General features: G+C 45.0%; 1 protein-coding gene across 6 annotated transcripts in view; it reads right to left on the bottom strand.

Annotated features, from left to right (window-relative positions):
• CPPED1 (calcineurin like phosphoesterase domain containing 1) overlaps positions 1–24,066 on the bottom strand; it is a 103,452-nt gene that overhangs the window by 73,694 nt on the left and 5,692 nt on the right. For all 6 annotated transcript variants that reach the window (XR_011424334.1, XM_005598906.4, XM_070231003.1 and 3 more), the window contains exon 2: positions 8,709–8,927. Coding sequence is in view for 5 of the 6 variants with exons in the window: in XM_005598906.4 (XP_005598963.2) it covers positions 8,709–8,927 (219 nt within the window). In the remaining variant the exon portion in view is untranslated. The remainder of the gene's footprint in view (positions 1–8,708; positions 8,928–24,066) is intronic.

The raw sequence follows: 24,066 nt of genomic DNA, 5'->3' as shown, positions 1-24,066 counted from the left end.
TATGGAAGTTTTTTTCCCTTAATCAAAAGGCAACTATTTTCTAGCTCCTGTTAGTCAGTTCCAGTCATTTCCTTTCACTGAATAATCAAACGTAAGCATAAATGTTTTCCGAGCTACAATTAAGAAGCCTTTTGGCCTTTAATTAAAGGTAGACTTTCTGCCACGAGTTTATACTTTGATCAATGATAATATCCACATATTGACTATGAAGAGACAGCGCCAATTAATCAAACAAGAGTATGTCCATATGTGCCCGTGGATAAGGGCTCTTAATCTGGGTCCACAGGGATCTGCGAACCTGGGAGGGAGAAAACTACATTTCCAGTAACCTCCCTCTGACATTCAGCATTTCCTTCCATTATGAAGTTAGGCAGAAAACGGAGGTATTAACGCTCCTGTGACTCTGTCACCAACAGAAATCACCAGGATTTTTCATATCCCATTACAGTGGTTGCAGGTCCCCCACAGTATCGTTAAGCTGAGCATCACTTCGAAATTACGGCAGTTACTAGTCCTGCTATTTATTAAACTGTGTTATCAGCAAACAGCTCAGCAAAGAAGCGTATATTTTACTCTATCAAATAATTTTTTAAATATTTTGATAACTGTATTTCAGTATAATTGGTTTCCTTGGAAATCCCATGCATTTTATTTTACACATTTAAAAACCTTATTCTCAGATAGAGTCAGAGGCTTCACCAATCTGCCAAAGGGGCACGAAACAGGTTAAGACGCCCTAACTTGGAACAAAGAGTTGACACAGCCAGCAGCCAGCACAGCCCGTCTGCCACGACACCAGGTGGCAAACGCTGGCGGAGCGGGAAGACATCACCGCTCCCAACCACGCTGCTGCTGATGACACACCTAATCAGAAACAGCTTTTCAAGTAATGCTCCAAGTTCCCTAATTAGTAATATTAGATAAATTAGCTCAAACCACTTTCAATCAGCCTCAGCAGAAGGGAGGCATTGTCGCTGATTGCCTGGATGCTTTCAGGGCTTATAATGGATGTGAAGGAGCCAAGGAGCCCCGGGGCTGGCTGATTGCTCCGGGTCACCACTGCTCAGCATCCGGTGGCACGTGGCACGCTGGAAGATCTGAGGTGGACAGCCCCGGCCCATTCCAGGGCCCGGCGATATTTCAACCAAGGTGTGCCCCTGTCTTGCACACATATAATCACCCTTTTCTGTTTCTGTGTGTTAGGCTGGATGGTAAATTGTCTTTAAACCTTCACATTTCTTGGAGCTTGGAATAGGCACTTAGAAATAAAAACTCATGGCTAATTATACAGCTGAGGAAATGAACGTGGGTTAACTCAGCTTCTTTTAAAAACAACAATAACCACAACAATAAATCCTACAGTAATATGGACAAAAGGGTTTCTGTCCAACGGAAACTTTCTGAGGACCCATGGTGTGGTAGGCCATCCTGGCACTTACCACCTGTATGACAGGGACTGAGAGGCTGGTTGCACCAAAGAGACTACCGGTAAGGAAGCAAGGTGCGGGTCAGTCCTGAGAGACGTCCGCCAGGGAACTCCGTGGCCAACCGGTGGGGGTTCACTGAAGGCAAAGGCTCGAGGTGATCCCAAACCCAGCCGATCCGTCTTGACTTCAAGCCTAAAGAAAAACCGATCTGAGTCACCTGGAGAACACCCAACAGCAGCATCGTTTAGATCATCTCCAACATGAGGAGACTGTCACTCCTGGCTAGGACCACCAGAGAGGACAAACCAGTTACGAGATTCCAATCCATGGACCGCAGTGCAGCTATAAAAATCTGACATAAACCCCTATGACTCGACACGAAAGGATTTTCCAGGCAGATGGAGAGGGAAAAAGTCAGTCACAGAACAATGTGCACAGAATGATGACATTTATCTAAGACCAGGCTGCTGACATACACACTTTTAACTACAGTGACCCCAAGGGAAGGACCCGGGTGGAGGTTACACAGTTTATTCTAGATAGAGATTTTAAACCTTTACAAAGAGAATGTATTCACATATTACTTGTATAATAAAAATCTAATAAAATAACAATTAAATATCTCTATCTACCCAAGTTTGAATCCTACAAAAGATTATAATGACAAAAAAAAGAACTTCATGTTTTCATGCGTCCGTATTCCTTATTTCTAGGTCAAGCACAGATTTTTGTCTGTTTTATTCACTGATGTAGCACAAACATCTAGAATAGTGCCTGGCAGAAGAAACACTCATTGGAGATTTGTTAAATAAATGAATTGATTATTCATTTAATCCAGAAATTTGTACCAGGTGCCTACCGCATGCTAGCTACTTGCTAAAGATCATGGAAAACATACAGTGATTTATTTGACCTGCATTCACTGAATTCCTTTCACATGCCCAAAAGTGTTGAGTTGTAGATGAAAATATACAGAGACACACCCACTGCGCTTTAGGAACTTAAAATTAAGCTTGGGGGAAGGGGAAACTATGGAGGTTGGGAGGACACGATAAGGCCTTTTCCAGGCCAGAGCCTTAATCCCGGCTTTGATTTTCAAAATTATGCTTCTGAGGCTTTGCTTATCATAGTCTGTCTTATATCAGAATTATGTTCAAGCGTTTGTGCCCGCCCAGCTGGGGGAAAATGAATACCAACCTTCTTGGATTGTGTGAACGACGAAGGACAAATGGCTTATTCTTTGCCTGAAGCCCAGCACACCAAAGCATTCCATCTCCGCTCGATGGCTTTATTTCTCAATTCCACCCATTCATCACAGAATTGGAAATCTCCAAGTGGGGAAGGAGTCAGGACGGTCATTCACCATAGCCACCCTTCTCTGGACCTTGGCACAGTCCTTCACGTCTAATTTAAGGGGAGCGGCTACCAAACTAGATGAAACAGAACTTTTCAGGTCTCACTTGGGTCTTTGCAGAGAACCGCGATCCCATTTATCAGCAATTCTTCTTTACAGGCTCATCGCGTCCTGCATTCCTAACCTCCACTCTTGATTCCTTTACTCTGCAGCCCTTTTACAGCCATATCTGCAGAGGCCCAGTCCTTCTCTACCTTTCCACCTAAACGGATTACTCTGCGCTTATCTATGGCAAACATCACCTTTGTGCACACACCCTCTCCTTCAATTTGTCAGAATCATTTCTGAATTCAATTCCATTTTCATATTCAGTCACTTAGGTTCCAACAGAAATGGTCCCAAAAATTCAAATATGAGATACCTGGGATCATTTTAACTTTGAAACTAAAATGGTGTGACCGTGCAATGGGTGGGTAGATGTTACCTTGGGGAATGACATTAAATCAGAGAGAGGAAAAAGCCTTCTGCTTCTAGTGATGAAAGGTTTCTTCAGGTGTAAATCCAAAAGTATCGATATTACAGATTCATAGGTTCATATCCCAAATCCTTCGGTCCAGCTCTGGTTTGAAATTTGGAGTTTTTCAAACTTTAAAACAGCAATGCTGGGCATAGAGCACAGACCAAATAACACCTTAGGTTGGGTCTCAGGCAGCACCCCATAACAGAACACAGTAATATTTCCCTAGCAAAACACATATCCTCACTAAATAGTCTAAACAAAGAGTATAAACATGACATAGCCTCATGTCAGCTCAGGTCAGTTTTGCTGCCAACTCAGTTAGTTCCAAACTTAAGAAAAAACTCTGAGTTTCCAGAGCTTTCGTAGCTTTGCAATGGCAGAGAAGGGATTACGCGCATGCACGTGACCCCAGTCAAAGACCCAGTTCCAGCTCTCCCCACCGCTCCACACAAAATCCTTCAGAGCAAACATGTGTGGCTGTTCTTCTGAATATTCCGGTCAAGTTCCGTTTTGAACCCTGCATAGCAGAGGTCACCCTGCTTTAGTTATTCAAACCGTTGTTTAGGGAGCAAAACAAAAACCTACAAACTTCAGGCATTCCCGTTTGAACGCTAAGCATCCTAAGTCTAAAGCAATGACAACTCTCTTGCTCAACACCATTATCTTTAACAGCTGAAGGGAATTTTCACAAATTACTTGCCAACACACAAAAACTACATAATACATGGAAAAGCAAAAAACGCAGGGCCCTGTGCCTTTTAGCCTATTAAGTGTTCCCCAAACTTGATTGTCCCCAGGACTCACCTGGGATCTTGTTAAAATGCTGACTCTGTTTCATCGGGTCAGGGTGGGGCACAGATCCCACATTTCAAACAAGCTCCTGGCTGCTGCTCTGGGAGCCACCCTTTGAGTAGTGAGGCTGCAGGGGGGCGTGCATGAGGTTTGGAAAGGGAGAGGCTTGAGTTAGATCCTGAGTCCACCGCTTACAGGCTGAGAGACCCTGGGAAAAGAACTTAACTGCTCTGAGCCAGCTTCCACCATCAGTTAAAATGGAAATAATCGTGACAACTCCTTTTCGAGACTGTAATGAGCAAGTGAGCAAGCAGCACAGTTCCTGGCAGATAACAGACCCTGAATTCCATCCTATGCCACCTGTGGTGAGCTGAATAATGGCCCCCCCAAAGATGTCCACATCTCAATCCCCAGAACCTGTGAATGTGTCACCTTACAGGGCAAAAGGGGAATCTGCAGATGTGATAAACTGAAGGATATTGAGATGGAGAGATGATCCTGGGTTATCTGAACAGGCCAATGTAATCAAAATGCTGTTTATGAGAGGGTCAGAGTAATAGAGATAATATGACAGGATGAACTCAAAGCTCAGAGAGGAGAGAAGATGCTATGTTGCTGGCTTTGAAGATGGAGGAAGGGGCCACCACCCAAAAAATGTGGGGGGCCCCCAGAAGCTGGAAGCTCTACAAGCAACGCAGCCCTGCAGACCCATTTGAAACTTCCGACCTCCAGAACCATAAGAGACCACTAAGTTTGTAGTACTTTGTTATAGCAGCGATAGGCAACTCGTACCCTATCTATTGGGCTAATGTGAACGCAGGCTTGCCTCACTTTACACAATAGAGGATTTCCTGAGGCTGAATTATCAACTGAAACTAAATCATGTATCAGTTGCCCAAGTGGAGGTCACACACAAAGAACTCTTCAAGGAGACTGCATATCAAGGGGAGAATGAGTCCGGCATTGCGTGTTTCAGTTGGTTAGGATGCTTGTTAATAATAAACCATTCTAAAGGCCGAAAGGAATCTCTTACACTCTAATTGTATCATCACGTTCTAATCTGTCAGCTTCTCACATAATTGCTGAAATCTAACAGGGCTCCTGGGGACAAGATCAGTGGGCTGATGCCTCAGCATCAGGAGGACTGAAGAAAGCAACCCTAGGCTCAGCGAAGGACTGGAAATCAATGGTCTCCGAAATAAGTCGGACAGAGAAAGACAAGGACCACGTGATTTCACTTACGTGTGGAAGATAAACAGATACACAAGGAGAACAGATTGGTGGTTACCAGAGGACAAGGAGGTTGGGGGGAGGTGGAAGGGGTAAAGAGGCACACGTGTATGGTGACGGATGCAAACTAGACTATTGGTGGTGAACACGCAGTCTATACAGAAACTGACATATAGTAACGTACACCTGAAATTTACACAATGTTATGAGCCTATATGACCTCAATAAAATAAAATTAAAAAGAAAATCAATGGTCTCAATGTTTGTACAAATCTTCAACTGCTATTGATAACGTTGCTTATCCCATAGAGACGCTTTATAAAATAAGAAAATACCAAGGCAAGCAAAAAGATGCAGAATGAAAACGTGTGTCTCAAAACTAAATGGACTTTGTCCTATAATTCTTGGGCCTTCTCCTGCAGGTCTTGGCACCAACGGCTTCCCTTCCCAGACTCTAAGCTCCATGGAAGGCCCCGGTCTCTCATTTCCAGCTATTACATACACAGCAGCTAGCACTTACTTTGCACACAATAAATATTTGTGGATGAACAAATATTATGATGGATATTTATAATGGAAAAGTGTATTATGACTTTCACTAGAAGAAGCATTACTCTTAAAAGTTCTTTTTCTCCAGTTTGAAACTAAAACTACTTGGCCCGAGATATTATTTATGGTAGAATTAAAAGTATGCTTTCTGATTTTATTTGCCTATTAATATATGCATTAGATAATTAACCATGCACTAAGCAGTCAAAGCAAATAATTACTTTTCTAGCATCTGCCTTCGCATATGAGCTAAATAAGGGCTAAATAGACACTAGTTGCATATTAAAAAAAGGTAACTAGCTTTAAAACGTTCTGTTTAATCCCAGACCACAATATTCAAAACCGTTTCAGTCCCTTCGCTGGCTCAGTTACAACCTCATACAACAGTCCCTCTTTAGAACAGGCAGGAATTCTGCTCGGGTTGCACTGAATATAAAATCTCTATTCGAAAGTTTGCCAGTTCACATTTACGAGGTCTTCTGAACAACTGGTAGGGTTGGCCATAAAAACTGTATCTTTTAATTTACTTATGTTCAGTATACTTTAAGAGGCAATAAAATCACATGGAAAGCTTTTATTTTAAATCTTATTTTGAAATATGACTGAATACATTAACATAACTCAGAACAAGTCGGTAAACTTCTACAAGAACATGTTATATAATTCTGGTGAGTCTCGTAATTATTCTGTTTTCAGAGAAAAGAAACCACTGGACAGAAAAACGTTAAACTCGGAATCTGATTTTCAAGTGTCCGAGAAAAGCAGAAGTTTGCTCACGGTGTGGACCAGGGTGAGAGCCTGAGCTGATGCTACAAGTGCATTTTGGGCCAAATGATTGCAAAGACACGGAGAACTGCAAATCAGACCATCTGGAAGGAGCACGAGTCTGTTTGTCAACTAAGAACCTTCCCTCGGTTTACTTGAAACCAAGACTCCAAGTCCTGCTGAGATTCCCAGCTCCTTGGGAAACCAGGACACTGCCTGGCCACTTCAGCACTGGACGGTCTCAGCACCCAGGAAGCCTCGGCCGAGAGTCACCAAAGCGCGGCCAAGTTCACAGGCGCTACAATTTTACCTCTCTACAACACGAAACTCAGGACCATCCTCGAGAATGTGTTTCTGCAGCGACCTGCTCAGACACTCACCAGCAGCACAGAGGTAGAGGGCCATCTGTCCCTGTGCTGTGTAACCCCAGACTGCCGAAGTTTTCAATTGTTGCTGCTTCAATGGGCTCTTGGCTCCGAAACCGAGGCTCTAAGAAGGTAAGGGGTCTGTCCAAGTTTACCCAGTGCATCAGTGGCAGATGTGGGGCTGGCAGCCCGGACACCTGAGCCCTAGATCAGGTCTTTGTCCACTGCCTTATTTCCCCGCTTCACCATCTTGCCACCTTTGTGCAGCCCCAATAGCAGGACAGGCTGCTTCTCCAGGGACGACATCACTGGGTTCTACTCAGCGGGAGGTCAACGACGTGGACATGTCCACAATCATGACTTTGTGTAAAACTCAAGTAAACAAAATGAGGGACATCGGAGGTTCTCCCTGCCGGTTACACTGCCTGGACTTCAGGGAGAGCAATTCCAGGGCAGCCCTTTTTCCAGTGCCACATCTTCATTCGGGGATTGTTCTGGATAGCTGGGCTGCCAGACAAGCGAGCCTGGATGGGGAGGAGACAATGCACCCGGGGCTATTGCAGAGCGCCTCGGCACCTAGAGGCGTTAGAAATCACAGCAGGACTCGACAGTCTTGGTTTACAAGGAAACGTTCACCAAAAACAAATACCCATGGCCGTCGCAGCACTTTCTGCAGTGGTCTTCTGGTCATCTATGTTCCACTTCGCAGAGACTGAGACACAGATAAGAGTGGCCATGGGCGCCCGCTCTGCCTCCCCAACGGGCAGGGGCAGTTTCCACTTGCTTATGCTTGCTCGCTGGACTTTATCCTTCCTGAGAAAGAAGGATATCAGAGTAGGAAAAAAAAAAGAATGGGGAGGAAGTAAGTTCTAGAAGGCATCTGTTTTTGTATTCCCAGTATCCCACTTTTCTTTAGGGGAACCATTCTGTTGTTCTGATCACCGGCTTGCAGTGGAGCTGATCCTGCAACCTGGCTCCAGGGGACCATGTGAGCTGGATGGTAGAAGGACGTCAGTCTAGGACTCCGATTGGGCCACCAAGGCACTTTCTTTCTGTTATGGTCTCTGTTAGAAGGACATAAACCTAGAGGGCTCCCAGGAGCCAGTACCCAGAGAGCGCCTGCATGAGAATGAATTCAACCCAGAGGAAAGCACAGCGGAGTGATGAAGAGACCAAGTCCTGATAATAACCTCTGTGCCCCTGGATCCAGCCATTCCTGAAGCCCAGATATGCCCCTGGACTTTACAGTCCCACAGGCAATACATACCTTTAAAAAAAATTAATCTAGTTTAAGTTAGATTTCTGTCACTTGAAACTGAAAACGTACTAACAAATACCCAAGAAATAAAAGCATAAGAAGGGGGGAAGCAAGAAGAGAAGATTACATTTATGAATATAGTATCTGCAAGCGGTTCAAGTTTGTCCCTGGAAATGAAGAAAGGTGACACGTGGGAATCTGTTCCATTTTTCATACTAAGCTCAGATCATCAGAACTGTAGCTCTGCTTAATTACTGTGATTAATCTCGCCAAATTCTAAATATAAAATGAGTGTGCATTTTCTGATGTTCGATGATACTGCAACAGTCATGAAGGAATGAGCCGTTACTGAATAAAGACATCTTTCAAGAGAAATCATTTTTTTCTGCCCAAATGCAGTCATGACTGGGTGGAGGAGGAAAGGTCACAGCGATACCCCAAGTCTTACCTGGCATGGCATGGACGAGGTCCCCACACAGAACAAAGAATTTGGGTTTGGGGTTCAGCCTGTTGACGGCCCGGACAGCTTGCTCAGTTAGACGCGTCTCCTGTCCCCACTCATCACCGCCACTGTCACACTCCCCAGTGGACCAGGCCTTCATCAGTCCAAACTGGGGGTCTGCCCCTTGGATGAAGTAGAACGGGCCTTTCCACTCCCTTTCTTTCTCTTTTAAAAAAAAAAAGAGAGAGAGAAAAGAAATATTACAAAATCTGTCAGGGATAGCATCCAGGTTACCGTGCGAGCGGATACAATATTTTTCTTAAATTAAGTAGGTCATTTTAATAAGCTGCTGTTCAAACATACCATTTTCCTGTCATAGTCTAGAGGATTTTGATTTATACTAATTATGCCTGGGACCTGGTGATTCCCCAAGGCCAGGAAAAACCATGTGGGCTGCAGCAGCCACGCAGCCAAGCTGTTTGTTTAAAAGCCTGACGGCCTAAATGGAGCGCACAGGCACAACCGCATGCTGTATGGAGGATATTAATGGCCAATAATAGTTTTTTAATTAGAATTAAAAATACCCAAAATTGAAAGCTGCCAGAAGTATTATATGTAAATCACTAAGTGAAATGCTTCCAAATCTTTGATGCCAGGCTTAATGGTACAATTTGCACTGTTTCGGGGATGTGACAGAATTTTAATTATAAAACTTGGAGCTTGGAAGCTCCGGCTATCTGGTGGGAAAAGCAGTGCCAAAAATGAAATCTTGAAACGAGTTAGTCAATGTGAAAAAAAAAATGGATGCTAACATTTCAAAGGCAGCACCATGTGGGCATAAGTGAGGTGTGAGGCTGGGGGCAGGGGGAAGAGGGGAACGGAGACGGGGTTCTTCAGGTGCTTAGAAAGGGCGCTAGGTCGCATGCACCAAAATTATCAGGCTTGCCCTTTTTGTTGGTTCTGCGGGCCCGAAGCTTCGGGGACCACAGGTCTCTACCCTCATCACCAAAAGAACTGTAACCAGTGCCTGCTCCTGCAGAGCCGGAATGGCCACATGGGCACAGAAGTCCCACGCATTTCAAACTTTTTTTTTTTTTGGTCACAGAATCCTTTCTTCAAACAAAACCTTATGTGGCAGATCAATGTTGAAAACACGGAGCCTACTCTGCCCAACCGGGATCTGGGGACAAAGCAGTCTGAAGACCCCCAATCTACAGCCCCCACGTGTATCCTCTGAGGAAACTGAGGCCCAGAGAGGTGACATGACTTACCTAATGGCCCACCAGCCATCAGTGGCAGGGACAAAACTACCCCACCATCTTGAGACTATTTTCCTCTTTTTAAGAAATTAATGCATTTGCATGTTACCTAAATAAGTGGCACTTCCTTTGGAAGTCATGAAAATACTATAATTTCCAAAAAGCTCCTTGGAATCATATTGTGTCTACGTGTTTGGTTCATTCGTTTATTTGGTAGGTATTTACTGAGAGCCCACTGTTTGCCAGGCCCAGGCGAGCTGCTGACAACACGAGTGGACCAAGACAGGTGAGGTCCCTGCTCTCCCGGGGCTGAGCTCTCATGGGTAGACGCAAACAAGGAAATAAGCGGCGAACAGAGCCAGAGGGTGCTACGGGCCACGAGCCCGTTCTGGAACAATGGCTGATTTTAACTGGGCGCACAGGGACTCTCTCTGAGATGACGTCATTTAAGCTAAGATCTAACTGGCCAGAAGGAGCCAGTCGTAACCTTCTTCAATTCCATGGCCACCCTCCCACCCACCACACCTAGCTGACTATCAGCTTAGAGTGGACCTCTGGCTGTCGGCCTCCCTTCCTTCTTAATTCCTTTTTCAGAATTGAAAAAGACACACATGCAAACAAACTACCTATATATACTTGATAAAACAAACGGTACATGCATGTTAATCCACTCGTTCTTGATTGACAGCTCAGAACATTAGCCGCTCAGTCACATCACAACCAACCTGAACTCAATCACAACAAGGACTGCACGAAACCCTGCTGTGTGCATCTCATTGCTAAGAACAGCCATTCAGCACCACAACGGATTACGTGTGGCAGAGAAAGTTCAAGAGGCCCCAAAGATCCTGCATCGTGATACTCACCTTCTTGTGCAATCCCCTCCCCTGGAGTGTGGGCTGGATCTCCTGACTTACTTCTAACAAGCAGAATATAGTGACGGGATGTCCCTTCAGAGATGAGGCGGGACCAAGATACAGAAACAACCTAAAAGTCCATCGATGGATGGATGAATGGATGTAGAAAATGTGGTAGACACCTGCAGTGGAATATTATTCTGCCTTAAAAAAGAAGGAAATCCCACCACTGGCACAATATCGAGGGACCTGGAGGGCATCAAGCTAAATGGAATAAGCCAGTCACAGAAAGACAAATATTGTATGATGTCACTTATATGTGGAATCTAAAATAGCCAAACTCATAGAAGCAGAGTAGAATGGTGGCTGCCAGGGGCTGGAGGTGCTGGTCAAGGGTACAAGTTTCAGTTATGCAAGATAAAGAAGTTCTGGAGATCTACCATACAGCCTAACACCTATAGTTAGAATGCTGTTTTATACGCTTAAAGTTTGCTACGAGGGTAGATCTTATGTTAAGTGTTCTTACCATACACATGAAAAATAACAACATCAATAATAATAATAAAGGGGGCAGGAAGAAACTTTGGGGGGCAATGGATATGCTTATGGCCTTGACGGTAGTGATGTTTCACAGGTATATACTTATCCCCAAACTCAATGAGTTGTACACATTAAATAAATACAATTTTTACATGTCAATCACACCTCACTAAAGTGGTTAAAAAAAAAGAGAGAGATTAGGCTAGAAAAAGACCATGACTTTCATCTTGCTTGCTCTCACACTGTCTCGGAGCCCTGGCTCTGGAGGAGAAAGGCTGCCGTGTTGTGACTAGCCCTATGCAGAGGCCAACGTGGCAAGGAACTGAGGCAACAGCCTGTGGAGAACCGGGGCCCTCCATGCAACAACCCAAAAGGAGCCGAATCCTGCTGGCCACCTCGTGAGTGACCTCGAAGAGGACCCTTCCTGGTTGAGCTTCCAAATGAGCCCACGGCCCTGGGTGACCCCTGACTGAACGCTGTGAGACCCTGTGGCAGAAGGTCCCAGCCACGCTGCACGCAAAGCCCTGGTAGAAGCTGTGAGATGAGGCTTGTTGTCTTCTTGTCTCAAGATGCCCAGTTTCAGGGTAATTTGTTCCACAGTAACAGACACTTATGGGTCAGGCACTAAAGATCAGGGTCAGGAAGGAGGCAGCAAGATTTCCTCAAGAGCTGAAGGCTGGTGTCTCGAAAAAAACTGAGGTTCTGATTTGCGTTGTCAAGTTGTTAGCATCATTTATTTATCTGAATAATAACCTTTTTACCCTGATGAATGCTTGTAGCTACGTCCCTGTTTCTGAGGCGGTTTGCAGAACCATTTAAACTGGATAAATTAATCAGAAGCCGATCAGGGAGGTGATCGTCACCCCAAGGTTAGAGCATAAATCAATCTTCCACAACAAACAGAATTATTAAACAGTTTTCTACGGCAAACGATTTAACAAATACAGTTTCCTATGACAAATAGTCATCGTCTTGAAAAGCCAATAGTCCTTGGAGGTATTAAAATAAATCTTTCATTATTATACGTGTACTTAGTAAAAACTTAGAATCTCCATTTTATAATGACAAGGTACAAAATAAATAGATTTGACCTAAAATGAATGACAGCTCACACATCAATATTCAATCTACTTTACCTATGTAATAAAGGCAATTTGTTGACTCAGGGCTCTGCATTCTCAAAAGCACCTGGATCCTCTTAAGGTTCCCACTACAGAAGCTTGTGGTCTTTGGTCTCGTCTTCATTTTAATCAAGGCTGAATTAAAGCTATTTGAGGCTTACAATGCTTGGTTCTGGAGAGAGGAATCTTTCGTAAACATATATGTCCCCCATCCCTCAACAGGGCAGGTTTTTACAGGAGGAAAGTGACTTCCTAACAATACTTGCATTAAATTATTTCATCCAAGTCCAGAGTGACCCCGAGGACAGGGTACAGGTGTTCATTACCTGACATCTACGAGACCTGGGAAAGCTTATGACGCCATCCCTTCCAGGGTGGAGCAAGTGTCTGCGCCCCAGGCATGGGCCAGCTTCTCTCTCTAGACTCCCCGAAAGCACTGTTCTGGCAGTTTGGCTACACTGAGGCTCATCCCCAAAGCACCCAGATACATAATCTGCATTAAAAAGGACACTTAAGAATCCAGTGGTTTTGTTTTTATTTTCCCAGTCAAAGAACTGCTTAGTTAAAGGGTCAATGCCTGATAAACCCAAACTGAGGAACAGAATTGCCTAGAAACGGAGGCTGAGGGAGAGGCAGAAGGCGAGGATGACGAGAGAGGAGCCAAGACGCAGGCTGCGAGAGGGCAGGGCTGGGCATACACCTCAGTCCTCAAGGTGTGGCCGGAGGACCAGCAGCAGCGTCACCTGAGAGCTTGCTGGAAAGGCAGAATCTCGAGCCCACTGCAGACACAGTGAGTCAGAATCTACATTGTAACGAAGCCTCAGGTGAACTGTATGCAAATCCAAATTTAAGAAGGGCCGGCCTGCAACTGATCAGAGAACTGCTTAAGCAAGTTTGCCAAGAAGCAGATGCAAAATGACTTTTCTTTCCCTAAATTGAAATAACGTCTTGGAGGATTTGCAGTTGTCGCTAGAGGTGGTGTTTTTTGCCCATTTTCCTATTCACTTTTAGGTCCCTGTCTGTGTCCAGCTCAAGTATTTGAGTCTGAACAGTCCCTGATCTTACCCACTATCTAACCATCACCCTTTAAATTGCCTTTCAAAACCAAGTCAAGGTTTTTGGTAACAATTCCAAGATTCAAGGTAAGAACTTGAACAAGGTATGAAGGAATTCATCACTAATTCGTGAGTTCTAACACTTTAGATTTTACCTGACTTTGCAGCTTACAAGGAAAGCACCCATTAGCAAGCATGTGTGCTTTCAAACACACAACAGAGAGGTCTGTTATTTTTCTTCCAAAATGGATGAAAGAATGCAGTTAGGGATTCTAATTGGTAACTCTGATAAGACAAAGGTCAAATTGAGATAAATTAAGCAGGTGTAGAATGAATGAATTAAAGAATAAGGTGAATTGATTAAATTAAGATCTCATTTCTGATCCAGATGGTACCAAAACAAGACTTTAATCTTTTAAACATTTGACATAAACCTCGGCATGATGCCTAAAGCGCACTTAGTGTTAACACATCGTAAAGCATACATTTAACTAAAACACCTAAATCGGCTATGAATAAGAATGTCCACCATGAAATGAATTTTTCAATGTTCATGTTTTTAACAAATTCAGAGACATGGTGTATTAGCTACCTATTGCTATGTAACAAATTACCACAAATGTAGTGGCCCAAAACAATCCACAATTATCTCACAGTTTCTGTAGGTCAAGGGATCTGGGCACAGCTCAGCTGGGTCCTCTGCTCAGGGTCTCTCATAAGCTGCAAAGTGTCAGCCAAGACCGGGGTCTCATCTGAAGACTCACAATGGGCAGGAACTGCTTCCAAGCTCACTTACAGCACTGTTGACAAGATTCCTTGGGGGCTGTGGGACTGGGGGTACCAGCTCCTTCCCGGCTGTGGACCAGAGGCCACCCTCATTTCTTTGCCATGCAGGCCTCTCCAACATGGCAGCTCACAGCATGGAAACTTGCTCCATCAGAGCCAGCAAGACAGAGGGGCAGCTAACAAACAGAAGTTACTTATGTAACATAATGATGGCAGTGACATTCCATCTCTTTGCTGTGGTCTATTCATGACAATCAAATCGCTAGGCCAGCCCACACTCAAGAGCAGGGGATCAGGCAGGCCAGGAATTGCAGGAGGCCAGGATCATCGCGCCCATCTGCAAGTCTGTCTGCCAGATGATAACATTAAACAGGGCTAGCCTCACTAATCTCAGTTAAGCAGAGGTTACATCTGACCCTCCTACACCAGGCTGAGAGAGCCCATTTACTGCAGCTCATCCTACAGAGGCCAAGAGTTGATCTAAAGAAGCCCACCTTTTCCCACTGAAGAAGTGGAAATGGTCAGGGCTGGAGGGATGCTCAGAGTTACTTTAACCAGCCCTTTCATTTAACCACGGGGGAATACTGAGGCCTGGCTAGGGACCTTAGTCACAGCTCAAGTTCAAGGTCACACAGTGAAGGAGCAGCAGCTTCTACTGTTTGGAATCTCAGTGCTGCCAGGCCGGCCTGGGGAGGAGAGAGCCGCAGCCCAGATGGAATGTGCCCTGGGCTGTCCACAAGTTGTCCACCTCCATAAAGACGTTTTTGTCTCCAAAAAGTCTCCTTTGAATGGAATATCTTGGTAAACAAGAAGACCGTACAGAAAGATAATGCTGGCAAGGCCGAGCGCTCACAGCCCCTGCCAACGGTACAGGCTGGGTCCCAGAACATCCAACATCTGTGGGAGGCTAACTGGTGACCTTCTCCAGAGATTACAAACTTGAGGTCTCTGGATGCGGTCTGGCTAGCAGCTGCGTTCTGTTTGGCCCACACAGTGTTTATAAAATTTTGAATTTGTTGCCAACATTTTTAATTCATGAGTTTCACATATATACCTGGATTTCTAGATGCTCTTGGAAAATCGGCCACACCAGGCCCAAACGGAGTGCGCCAATGACTGGCTGGGGCTCAGTAGTGGCTGCCCCTCTACAGTGGTGTGTGCTCTCCAATTTACTACTATCCACACCTGGCCCCACTCACCACCTGGCCCCTGTAGCCATCTGCGATGACAAGTCCTTATCTATGATAACTCTCCCACTTTGCTCAGAGGTGCAGAAGGAGACACGCGGCAAGGTCAATCGTCAATAACTTGATCGAGATCTAACAAAGGGTGAGGGGCAGAACGAGGCCCATTATGCCCAGCATCCCGATTTCAAGGCAGGTGATCACACAGGTGCGATCACTGGGAAGACCTATCCAGCTAGGAGTGCCAAAGTCCGTCCAGATGACAAGCCAGAGAAAACAAGCTCTGAGTTACCACAATGAGTTACCATAACTTATTACCACAGCCTAAATCAAGTTTTTAAATTAATTTAAAACTCTTTGGTACAGGAAATATTGGTCCTAGAAAGAAATCTGATTCACTCGTGTAGACAGTAACAAGATCTGGCCACCTCCAAATTTTAGCTAACTAATGGAGATTATCAAAGAAAGCATCTTTCAAAATTGAGGGATAAAAAGACAGGATTTTGCATGTATTACAGGAAAGACCTGTGAATCTTCTTTAAGCATTATTGGGTGCAAAGCAACAGTATACACAAAAGAATCTTAAAAACCTGTAAAAATCCACACAATGCCTTACCGTTAATCCTTCCTACGAGACTGTTTACGTGCCAATATCCTGCCCGAAAGACAGATGTCAAACTGCAACTGCTCTCACAGTTTGCACTTTCAATATCACAAACTAAATGTTTTCTCGGATTTGTCTCTGCTGATATATTCCCTCTCACTCATCTTTATTACACCTCTTGGGCATACCTGTCAATTGTTAATGAAAGCTGACTTTTTAATATATAACAAGAATTAGAAATTTCATTGATCCTTTCGCTATGACCAGTTAATCAACGACTAATGCACCCCCAAAAGCAGACGAACCATCATTTTCATCACCCAACTAGGAAAAGGCCTATGGGAGTCAGTCCTGTCACTAATTAATGCCTAATACTGTAATAATTTGTGCTGTCATGACGTGCTAAACCTGCTACTTCATAGGCAACCTAGAATGAGTGAAGGTGGAATACAATGATAGCTTTCTTAATATAATACTTATAAAGCAAAGTCTCACTTTCTAAATCTACTTTGCCTTTCGGAGGAGAGTTAAAACAGTAAGATACTGGTTAAGCAGTCTGACTAACGAGGCTCCCATCACTACACCACCACATCACGGCACTGTGAGGATATTTAAGAGTTCAATGTTTTGGCCCCTGTTAACTTATTTGACTCAAAATAACACGAGTTGGGACTACATGGGCCACATTTCTCCATTTGACTAGAAAGCCATAGAATCAACTAAAAAGCGAGTAGAAAACAGTATGTTTTTTTTTCTGGATACGTCCAAGCTCCCAGCTGGTCTTGTTAGCACCTTACAACACTCCCACAAACAAATTCACCGTCTTTCCTTCAAGACTGGCTCCTTCTCCTGATGGCCCTGATTTTGCCACCTCGGTCCCAGGGAGAGTGGCTTCCAGGTGTGCAGCACCTCCTGCAGTAGTCCCTCCTTCCCTTTCGCAGGGCCACCACGTCGGGTCAGGCGTTCGCCATTGCCACCGGGGCCCACCAGGGCAGCACCACGCAGTGCTCCCTGCTCTGATCCACCTCAGGCTGTCACCGCCACTGTGACTCTTCCTACAACCCTTACCCTGATCATCAAACCCCCTTGCTAAAGGGCCACTACCTTCTAATCTCCATGAGGAAGAGCCCACGTTTCCTTTCTTTGCCCAGTACATTGTCAGCATGTATCATTTGGTCCCCGGCATTTAGTAAACACTTGGTGAAGGGACAAATGAAGATGTCAATGGATCCTTGCTCATTCTGGCACTTGGGGCTAAAATGTAGCCCAGAACTTTTCCAGGTATATTGATTACTGTTCCCTCTAGACCAGTGGCTCCAAACCAGGGGCGATTTTGATCCGCAGGGGACATTTGGAAAATGTCTGGAGATACTTTTGCATGTCACACTGGGAGGGGGAGGGTACTTCTGGCATCCAATGGATAGAGGTCAGAGATGGTGCTAAACATCCCACATTATGCAGGGCAGCCCTGCAACAAAGCATGATCCAGACCATTATATCAATGCCGAAGTTGGGAAACCCTGTACAAAGAATACCGCAGGATCCCTCCAATGGACCCTTATCTGCTTCTCAAACACACCCCAAGCTTTCCCACCCCTTCCTCCAGGGGATGCTCTTCATTCTACCACCTCTTCCTGCTGAGATTCCTTCTATCCTTCCCAGCCCATCTCAAACGCTACGTCCACCACAAAGACTGCCTCCCTCCCCTGCAAGCAGAAGCGGCTCTGCCTCCGTCCCTCATTTGGCATGTTTGTTCTGAGCACCCACTACATGACAGGTGCCAGGCTGGTCTCTGGTCATTCAACTGTGAGCAAGGCCACAGGTCCCATTCCTTAAGACCTTACAGAACAGTGGGGAGATGGACAATGGACAGGTCAACGCTAAGTCAATTACAGAATGTATTCCTTACTATCATAGAAGTAATCAGGGTGAGCACAGACAGGGTGGCTGGTGCGTGGAAGAGCTCTGGGTGGACGGAGCAGGGAGGCAACACGGGAGCTGAGATCTGAAGGATGAGAGCCAAGGATGGGGAGAGCTGTGGGGACACACCCAGGCAGAGGGCACGGCAAGTATCACACCCTGAGACCAGGGACAAATGTGAATACAAGGCAGCGAGGCATCATCCTGGGACAGGTGGGCTTGGGGAGGGGCTTGAAGCCCCTGTACCACTTTGGGCCTCCATCTCCTGAAGCCCTAACCTGGTCCCAGCATAGCCCAGACTCCAAGGCTTGAGTGCCCAGCTTCAAATTCCACAGTTTATCAAACATGTGACATGATGTGTGCTCCTTAACTTCTCTGGCCTCAGTTTCTTTATCTGTTAAGAATAACACACCTGGGCCCAGCCCAGTGGCATAATGGTTAGGTTCACATGCTCCACTTCAGTGGCCCGGCGTTCACTGGTTTAGATCCTGGGCACGGACCTACCACCACTCGTCAAGCCATGCTTGGCAGCGGCTCACAGAGAGAAACTAGAAGGATGACAACTAGGATATACAACCATGTACTGGGGGTTTGAAGAGGAAAAAAAGAGAAAGATTGGCAGCAGATCTTAGCTCAGGGCCAATCTTCCTGCCCAAAAAAGAATAATGCACTATCTCAAAAGGGTGGTTGTGACAAATTACTGAGTTAATACACGTAAGGCATTTGGACATGGTACACAGTAAGCGTTCAAGTGTGAGCTTCGCTTCCCACGACTGTTACTCACGGTAACTCCTACCTTGTCTTAGCAGAGGCAGAGCAATCGAAATCTCACTCATTTCTTGGTTCCCCACAGCACAAAGTGGGGCTCAGAAAATATTTGGTCACACACACATATGTATATATCTTCCTGCTTTGGTCTGAACATCTTTTCCTTCACTTACTGTGGATCCTGCTTTGGTTATAAGATGGCAAAGATGGGCAGCGTTACAGCTGCCTGGAGGCTTCTGGCTAAAGAGCAAATGCCAGTGAAATGCAATTTTGGCAGTTTCTCACCGTGGCAATCTGCACAGAATCACAGCCTAAACGTCTGCAGCAATACCCCCATCTCTGGGGACTAGGCTTATTTTAGTGGTTAAAAAAAACCAGTAGCAAAACAATCTTCACCACTTTGGGACTCTTTCTGGTTTAACAACCCAAATGTCCCAACTGTCAAACTGCCAGAACTCAACACAGCAGTCAACGGCGTCCTTCACCAGAGGCTGCCGAGGGGTGGGGGCGGGGGGGGGGGGCGGCGACAGCTGAGCCGGGCGGGGTTTCTTTCTGGGGTGGTTAAAATGTTCTAAAATCGACTGTGGTGAAGGTTGCACAACTCTGGGAACAGACTAAAAGCCACTGGACTGTACACTTTAAAAGGGTGAATTGAACGGAATGGGAAGCTGTTAAAAAAACAGTGTCCTTCAGGACCCCTTCCTCCCCCAAAAGAAGTAACCGTGACAGCAATATCCTCAGTCTCTCCAAACTGCGTTTCCTAAATACCAAGGTGAATTTACCCATCCTCTCCTTTCTAGGCCTAGACGCATCCAGAAGGCATTTCAGAGAAACACAAAGCTTCTGAGCTAGGGTTTGGCTGCCACACTCGCCACTCGGGGGTGAAGGGCCTGCCAAAGTCTTTATCTGAACCCTTCAGAGAAGCAAGAAGGCGGACGGGCCAGGGCAACTCGGCCAGGCAGCTCTCAGCATCACTGGCTTTGGCCGGAGCTAAAGGGCGAAAAGCACATTTCCTGAAGCTCTCTCGCTTTTCAGAAGCAGGCCTCCCTTTGAGGCTTGCCTGTTTGGGGTGGAGGCTTGCTCCAACGTTTTCCCCCATGTTCCCCCGCCCAGAGAGCGGGCGGCTGCTGGCCCAGGCAGCACATCGGGGAGGACCGGAAGGCGGCGCCCTCTCTGGGCACAGGCAGCCCTGCAGGCCCAGGGCTGGGCGAACAGAGGCCCTGCATGCGGGGAGAAGGCAACCCTTGAGGGGGCAGAGGCAGCTCCCTGAGGGGCTCCCACCTGGTAATAAGGATCCCTCCAGTGGAGCCTGTGAGTGATGCGCAAACTGCAGAGCCACCCGGCCTGGTTTGCAAGGGATCCTCCTGATGAGGTCGATAGCTTGCTTTCTGTTCTGTTTTGTCTAGAGAATACAGAGTGTGTGTTAAGCAATGGGTTCGGTGGATATACACATGTGATCCAGGGGTAGTGTATTCATTCATTTATTCACGTAACAAATGGCCACTGAATGTCCTCTACTGCCAGAGACCATCCTAGATTCAGGCTTCCTGCCCTCCAGGAACTTACTGTCTAGAGGCAGGAAGACAGATCAAAGCCACTGGAAGAAATACACACCTATAAGCTGTAATAAGTGTCATAAAGGAGAAGAATGGGTGAAGGGGAATGACAGGGGACCTAATTACAGTGGGAGAATCAGCATGGGCTTCCTTGAACTGTGACCCGAAGAATGAGCAAGCACAGAGAGAAAAAGAGAGGGGAGAGAAAAGCTATGTCAAGGGGTGCTGGCCTCGATGTTTGTTTCAAAGGTGACTCTGAATGCTGTACAGGGAGTGAACCGGAGGGGCAAGAGTGGATGCAGAAGGCTGCTGGAACTGTCCAGGTGGAGATGGAGTGGCTGGGGTCACAGTGGCAGGAATCGGGAAGGAGAGAGGTGGACAAAACCAAGGTGCGCTCTGGGGTTGAATGGACAGGACTGTGGACAGCCTGGACGCAGAGCCGAGGGAGAAGCAGAGGTCAGGAACGACTCCTAGGCTTCTGGTTGAACAGGCGAGTGGGGGCAGACTGGGGGAAAGATGAAGAGCTCTGCCCTATTCCAGTGCCTTCACGGTGGCGAGGCCAAAGGGCCGGGAACCAGGAGCCGTCTTCTCTTCTTGGCCCTTCCACTTACTGGTCTAGGACCTGAAATCACCAAAGTGCCACAGTGCCCCCATGTAGATGAAGTCAAAGCACACACGTCATTGCAGCTGCACCTCAAGACAGATCTAGCCAACACCCTGCCTTCATCTATAAATGAGGGCCTGCGACATCAGCACGACTTAGGGGTTTTTCCCTTTTTCTTTTAAACGAAAGTACATGGGGAGTTTGGACATTCTTTCACTCAACAAATATTTCCTGAGTGTCTGACTACACATCTGACTTGGTTCTAAGAGCGGCTGGCGCAGTCCTGGGCCTCCTGGACTCTCCAGTTCCCCGCCCCATGTTACTGCCCCTTCCTTGTTGGAGGGTTTGGCAAAGTTAAAAATCGCATGCTGCACAAATATCAAAGCTGTCAGTCAGTCGGCTCCGTGAAGACGACACTCTCTCATCAGACCTCCACTAGATGGACATGAAGGGTTTACCACACCCTCCACAAAGGCGCCGACTACTGCAAGCTGATGGCCCCCATGCTCTGTGCACCTCAGCCCCTGCCTCTCCAGGAGCCTGCTCACCGTGTGTCCATCGGGAGTTGTCCCCAAATCTGTTTATGCTAGCACTTACTTTTAAATCATTAATTTAGTGAAATGTGTAAGCCAGAGAAGGATAAATGTAAAAAGGGGCATTTCTAGTAAAACTCAGATGGATGCCTTGGGAAGACAATAAAGGCAAGCCGGTAAAAATCGAATACTATTGAATTAGGTGTTGGGGAAACAAGTACAAAAGAACCGAAGAAAAGGAAAGTATCAACCTAGAAGAATTCTTCAGAGTGCCTTCCAAGTGATTTTTTAACTGACTACTCCACTGGAAAAACCCCAAACTGGAAAAGATTCATTACGGATGTTGTTTATGCAAGAAAGGGCCCACGGCAGGCCCATCTGTAAACCCATACTGCAAGACACGTCCTTGGCCTGACCTCAAAGGCTGGTAAGTGAAATGTACATTTAAGTTTGCATTAAAAAGAAATGTTAAAAGTAAGAATGTACAATTTTTTTATGATTCTCCTCTTTTTTTCTATTCACTGACCAACTACCAGGCTTTTACTACAAGAAAAAAAGACAACGGAAATTTTCTAATAATTAGACCCTTACCCAACATCATTCATAAAAATTAACTGAATTTGGACCTAGACCTAAATGAAAGAGCTTAAACTAAGTAAACTTAAACTCTTAGAAGGAAACACAAGAGTAAATCTTCGTGATTTGGGGTTAGGCAAAGACTTTTTAGATATGACATCAAAAGTACAAACGATAAAAGAAACACTTGATAATTTGGATTTCAGAACTAAAAACTCTGGTTCTGCAAATGATATCATCAAGGAAGGGAAAGGACAATCCTCAGAATGAGAGAAAATATTTGCAAATCATATATTTGACAAGGGACTTATACCCAGAATATATAAAGAATTCCTACAACTCAATAATAAAAACACAAATAATCCAATTAAAAACAGAGCCAAGGACCTGAAAAGATATTCTTCAAAGACATACACATAGCTAATAAGCACATGAAAAGATGTTCAACATCGTCAGCCATTAGGGACATGCAAATCTAAACCACATGAGATACCAATTCACACCCATTTGGTTGGTTACAATCAAAAAGACAGACAATAACAAGTGTTGTCCAGGATGTGGGGAAATTTGAACCCATATACATTGCTGCTGGGGCTGTAAAATGGTGCGGCTGCTGTGGAAAACAGTTTGGCGGTTTCTTAAAATGTTAAACATAGTTCCTTCTGTGACCCAGCAATTCCACCCCTACGTATCTACCTAAGAGAAACAAGACCTATGTCCATACAAGGACCTGTACGTGCAAGTTCATAGCAGCTGGGTTCGTAATAGACAGTGACCAAAGAGGGAATGTCTACCAATGTCCAAAAACTGTCCAAATATTCATCAATGGATGAATGGGTAAACAAATGTGGTTATCCACACGATGGGGTAAATACTGTTCAGTAAAACCCAACCAAGTGCCAATACACGCTACAACATGGGTGACTCTTGAAAAGACTATGCTAAGAGAAAGAAGCTAGTCACAAAAAGACACAGATTACATGATTCCATTTATACAAAACGTCCAGAAAAGGCAAAGCTATGGAGGTAAATTAGTAGTTGCCTGTGCTGAGAGTGGAAAACAGGAAGAGACTGCAAATGGACACAAAGTTTCTTTTTTTGGGAGACTGAGATGTTCTAAAATTGTGATGCTGCAGCACTCTGTAAATTTATTAAAAACCATTGAATTGTAAACTTACAATGAGTGAATGTTATGGTATCTCAATGAAGTTATTAAAAAACAGAAAAGCAAACATATAAAGGCATTCGAAGTAAAATTTCATTTGTCTCGGAAATGCTATAATGGGAACTTTTTACACCCTAATTTTGACTGATGATAAATAATGAGGAAGGGAGAAATCATCAAAATTCCTCTTTTAGCCATAGGAGGCCTTCTCAATTAAGAGAGAACTGGTTTGGACAAAAAGGTAGGCACAATTAAAAGCATTCATTTCATTTTCTTCATTGACCTGTTAGAATTTTCTAAACCACAATATTTTCAACCCCATTCAGACTTGGATAAACATTACTATTTCCAGAAAAGTTCTTAGGTGAGAGCTGGAAGAGATATAGTGAGTTATTTTTTATGAAGACGCCATTCATTCTCTGCCACGTGGGAGGGTTTCCAGAAGGGACCAAGAAATAGCCATCATCGGCAAGTACAGACAGCTGCTCTGAAACAGCTGCAGAGGTTTAAAATGTCTAGGGAAACAATCTTTTTAAGAAAACCACTGAAGAGCCCTGTTCTCCAAGGGGGAAAAATTTCCACTGGTAAAATGAACTGGAAACATAGATTAGGACCTGAAAACAATTAAATATAGGAAATTTTTTAAACATGTTTTATCTTGATATTTCTCCCTTGGAGAAATTCTTCAAAATGGATGTCGCAAACTTTTCAGAAAGACAATTATTTCTTAGGAGAAAGCAATCTTAATTAGGATATGTGTCAAGGAAATATAATTATCAATTTGCCTAATCACAATGAATATTTGAACATGCTTGAGGAATGTAAGTCTTCTCAAG

Source organism: Equus caballus, chromosome 13, assembly GCF_041296265.1.
Source record: "Equus caballus isolate H_3958 breed thoroughbred chromosome 13, TB-T2T, whole genome shotgun sequence".
Classification (NCBI taxonomy): Eukaryota; Metazoa; Chordata; class Mammalia; order Perissodactyla; family Equidae; genus Equus; species Equus caballus.
The sequence above is the reverse complement of the archived record's forward strand: the minus strand, read 5'-3'. Positions and strand labels throughout refer to the sequence as shown.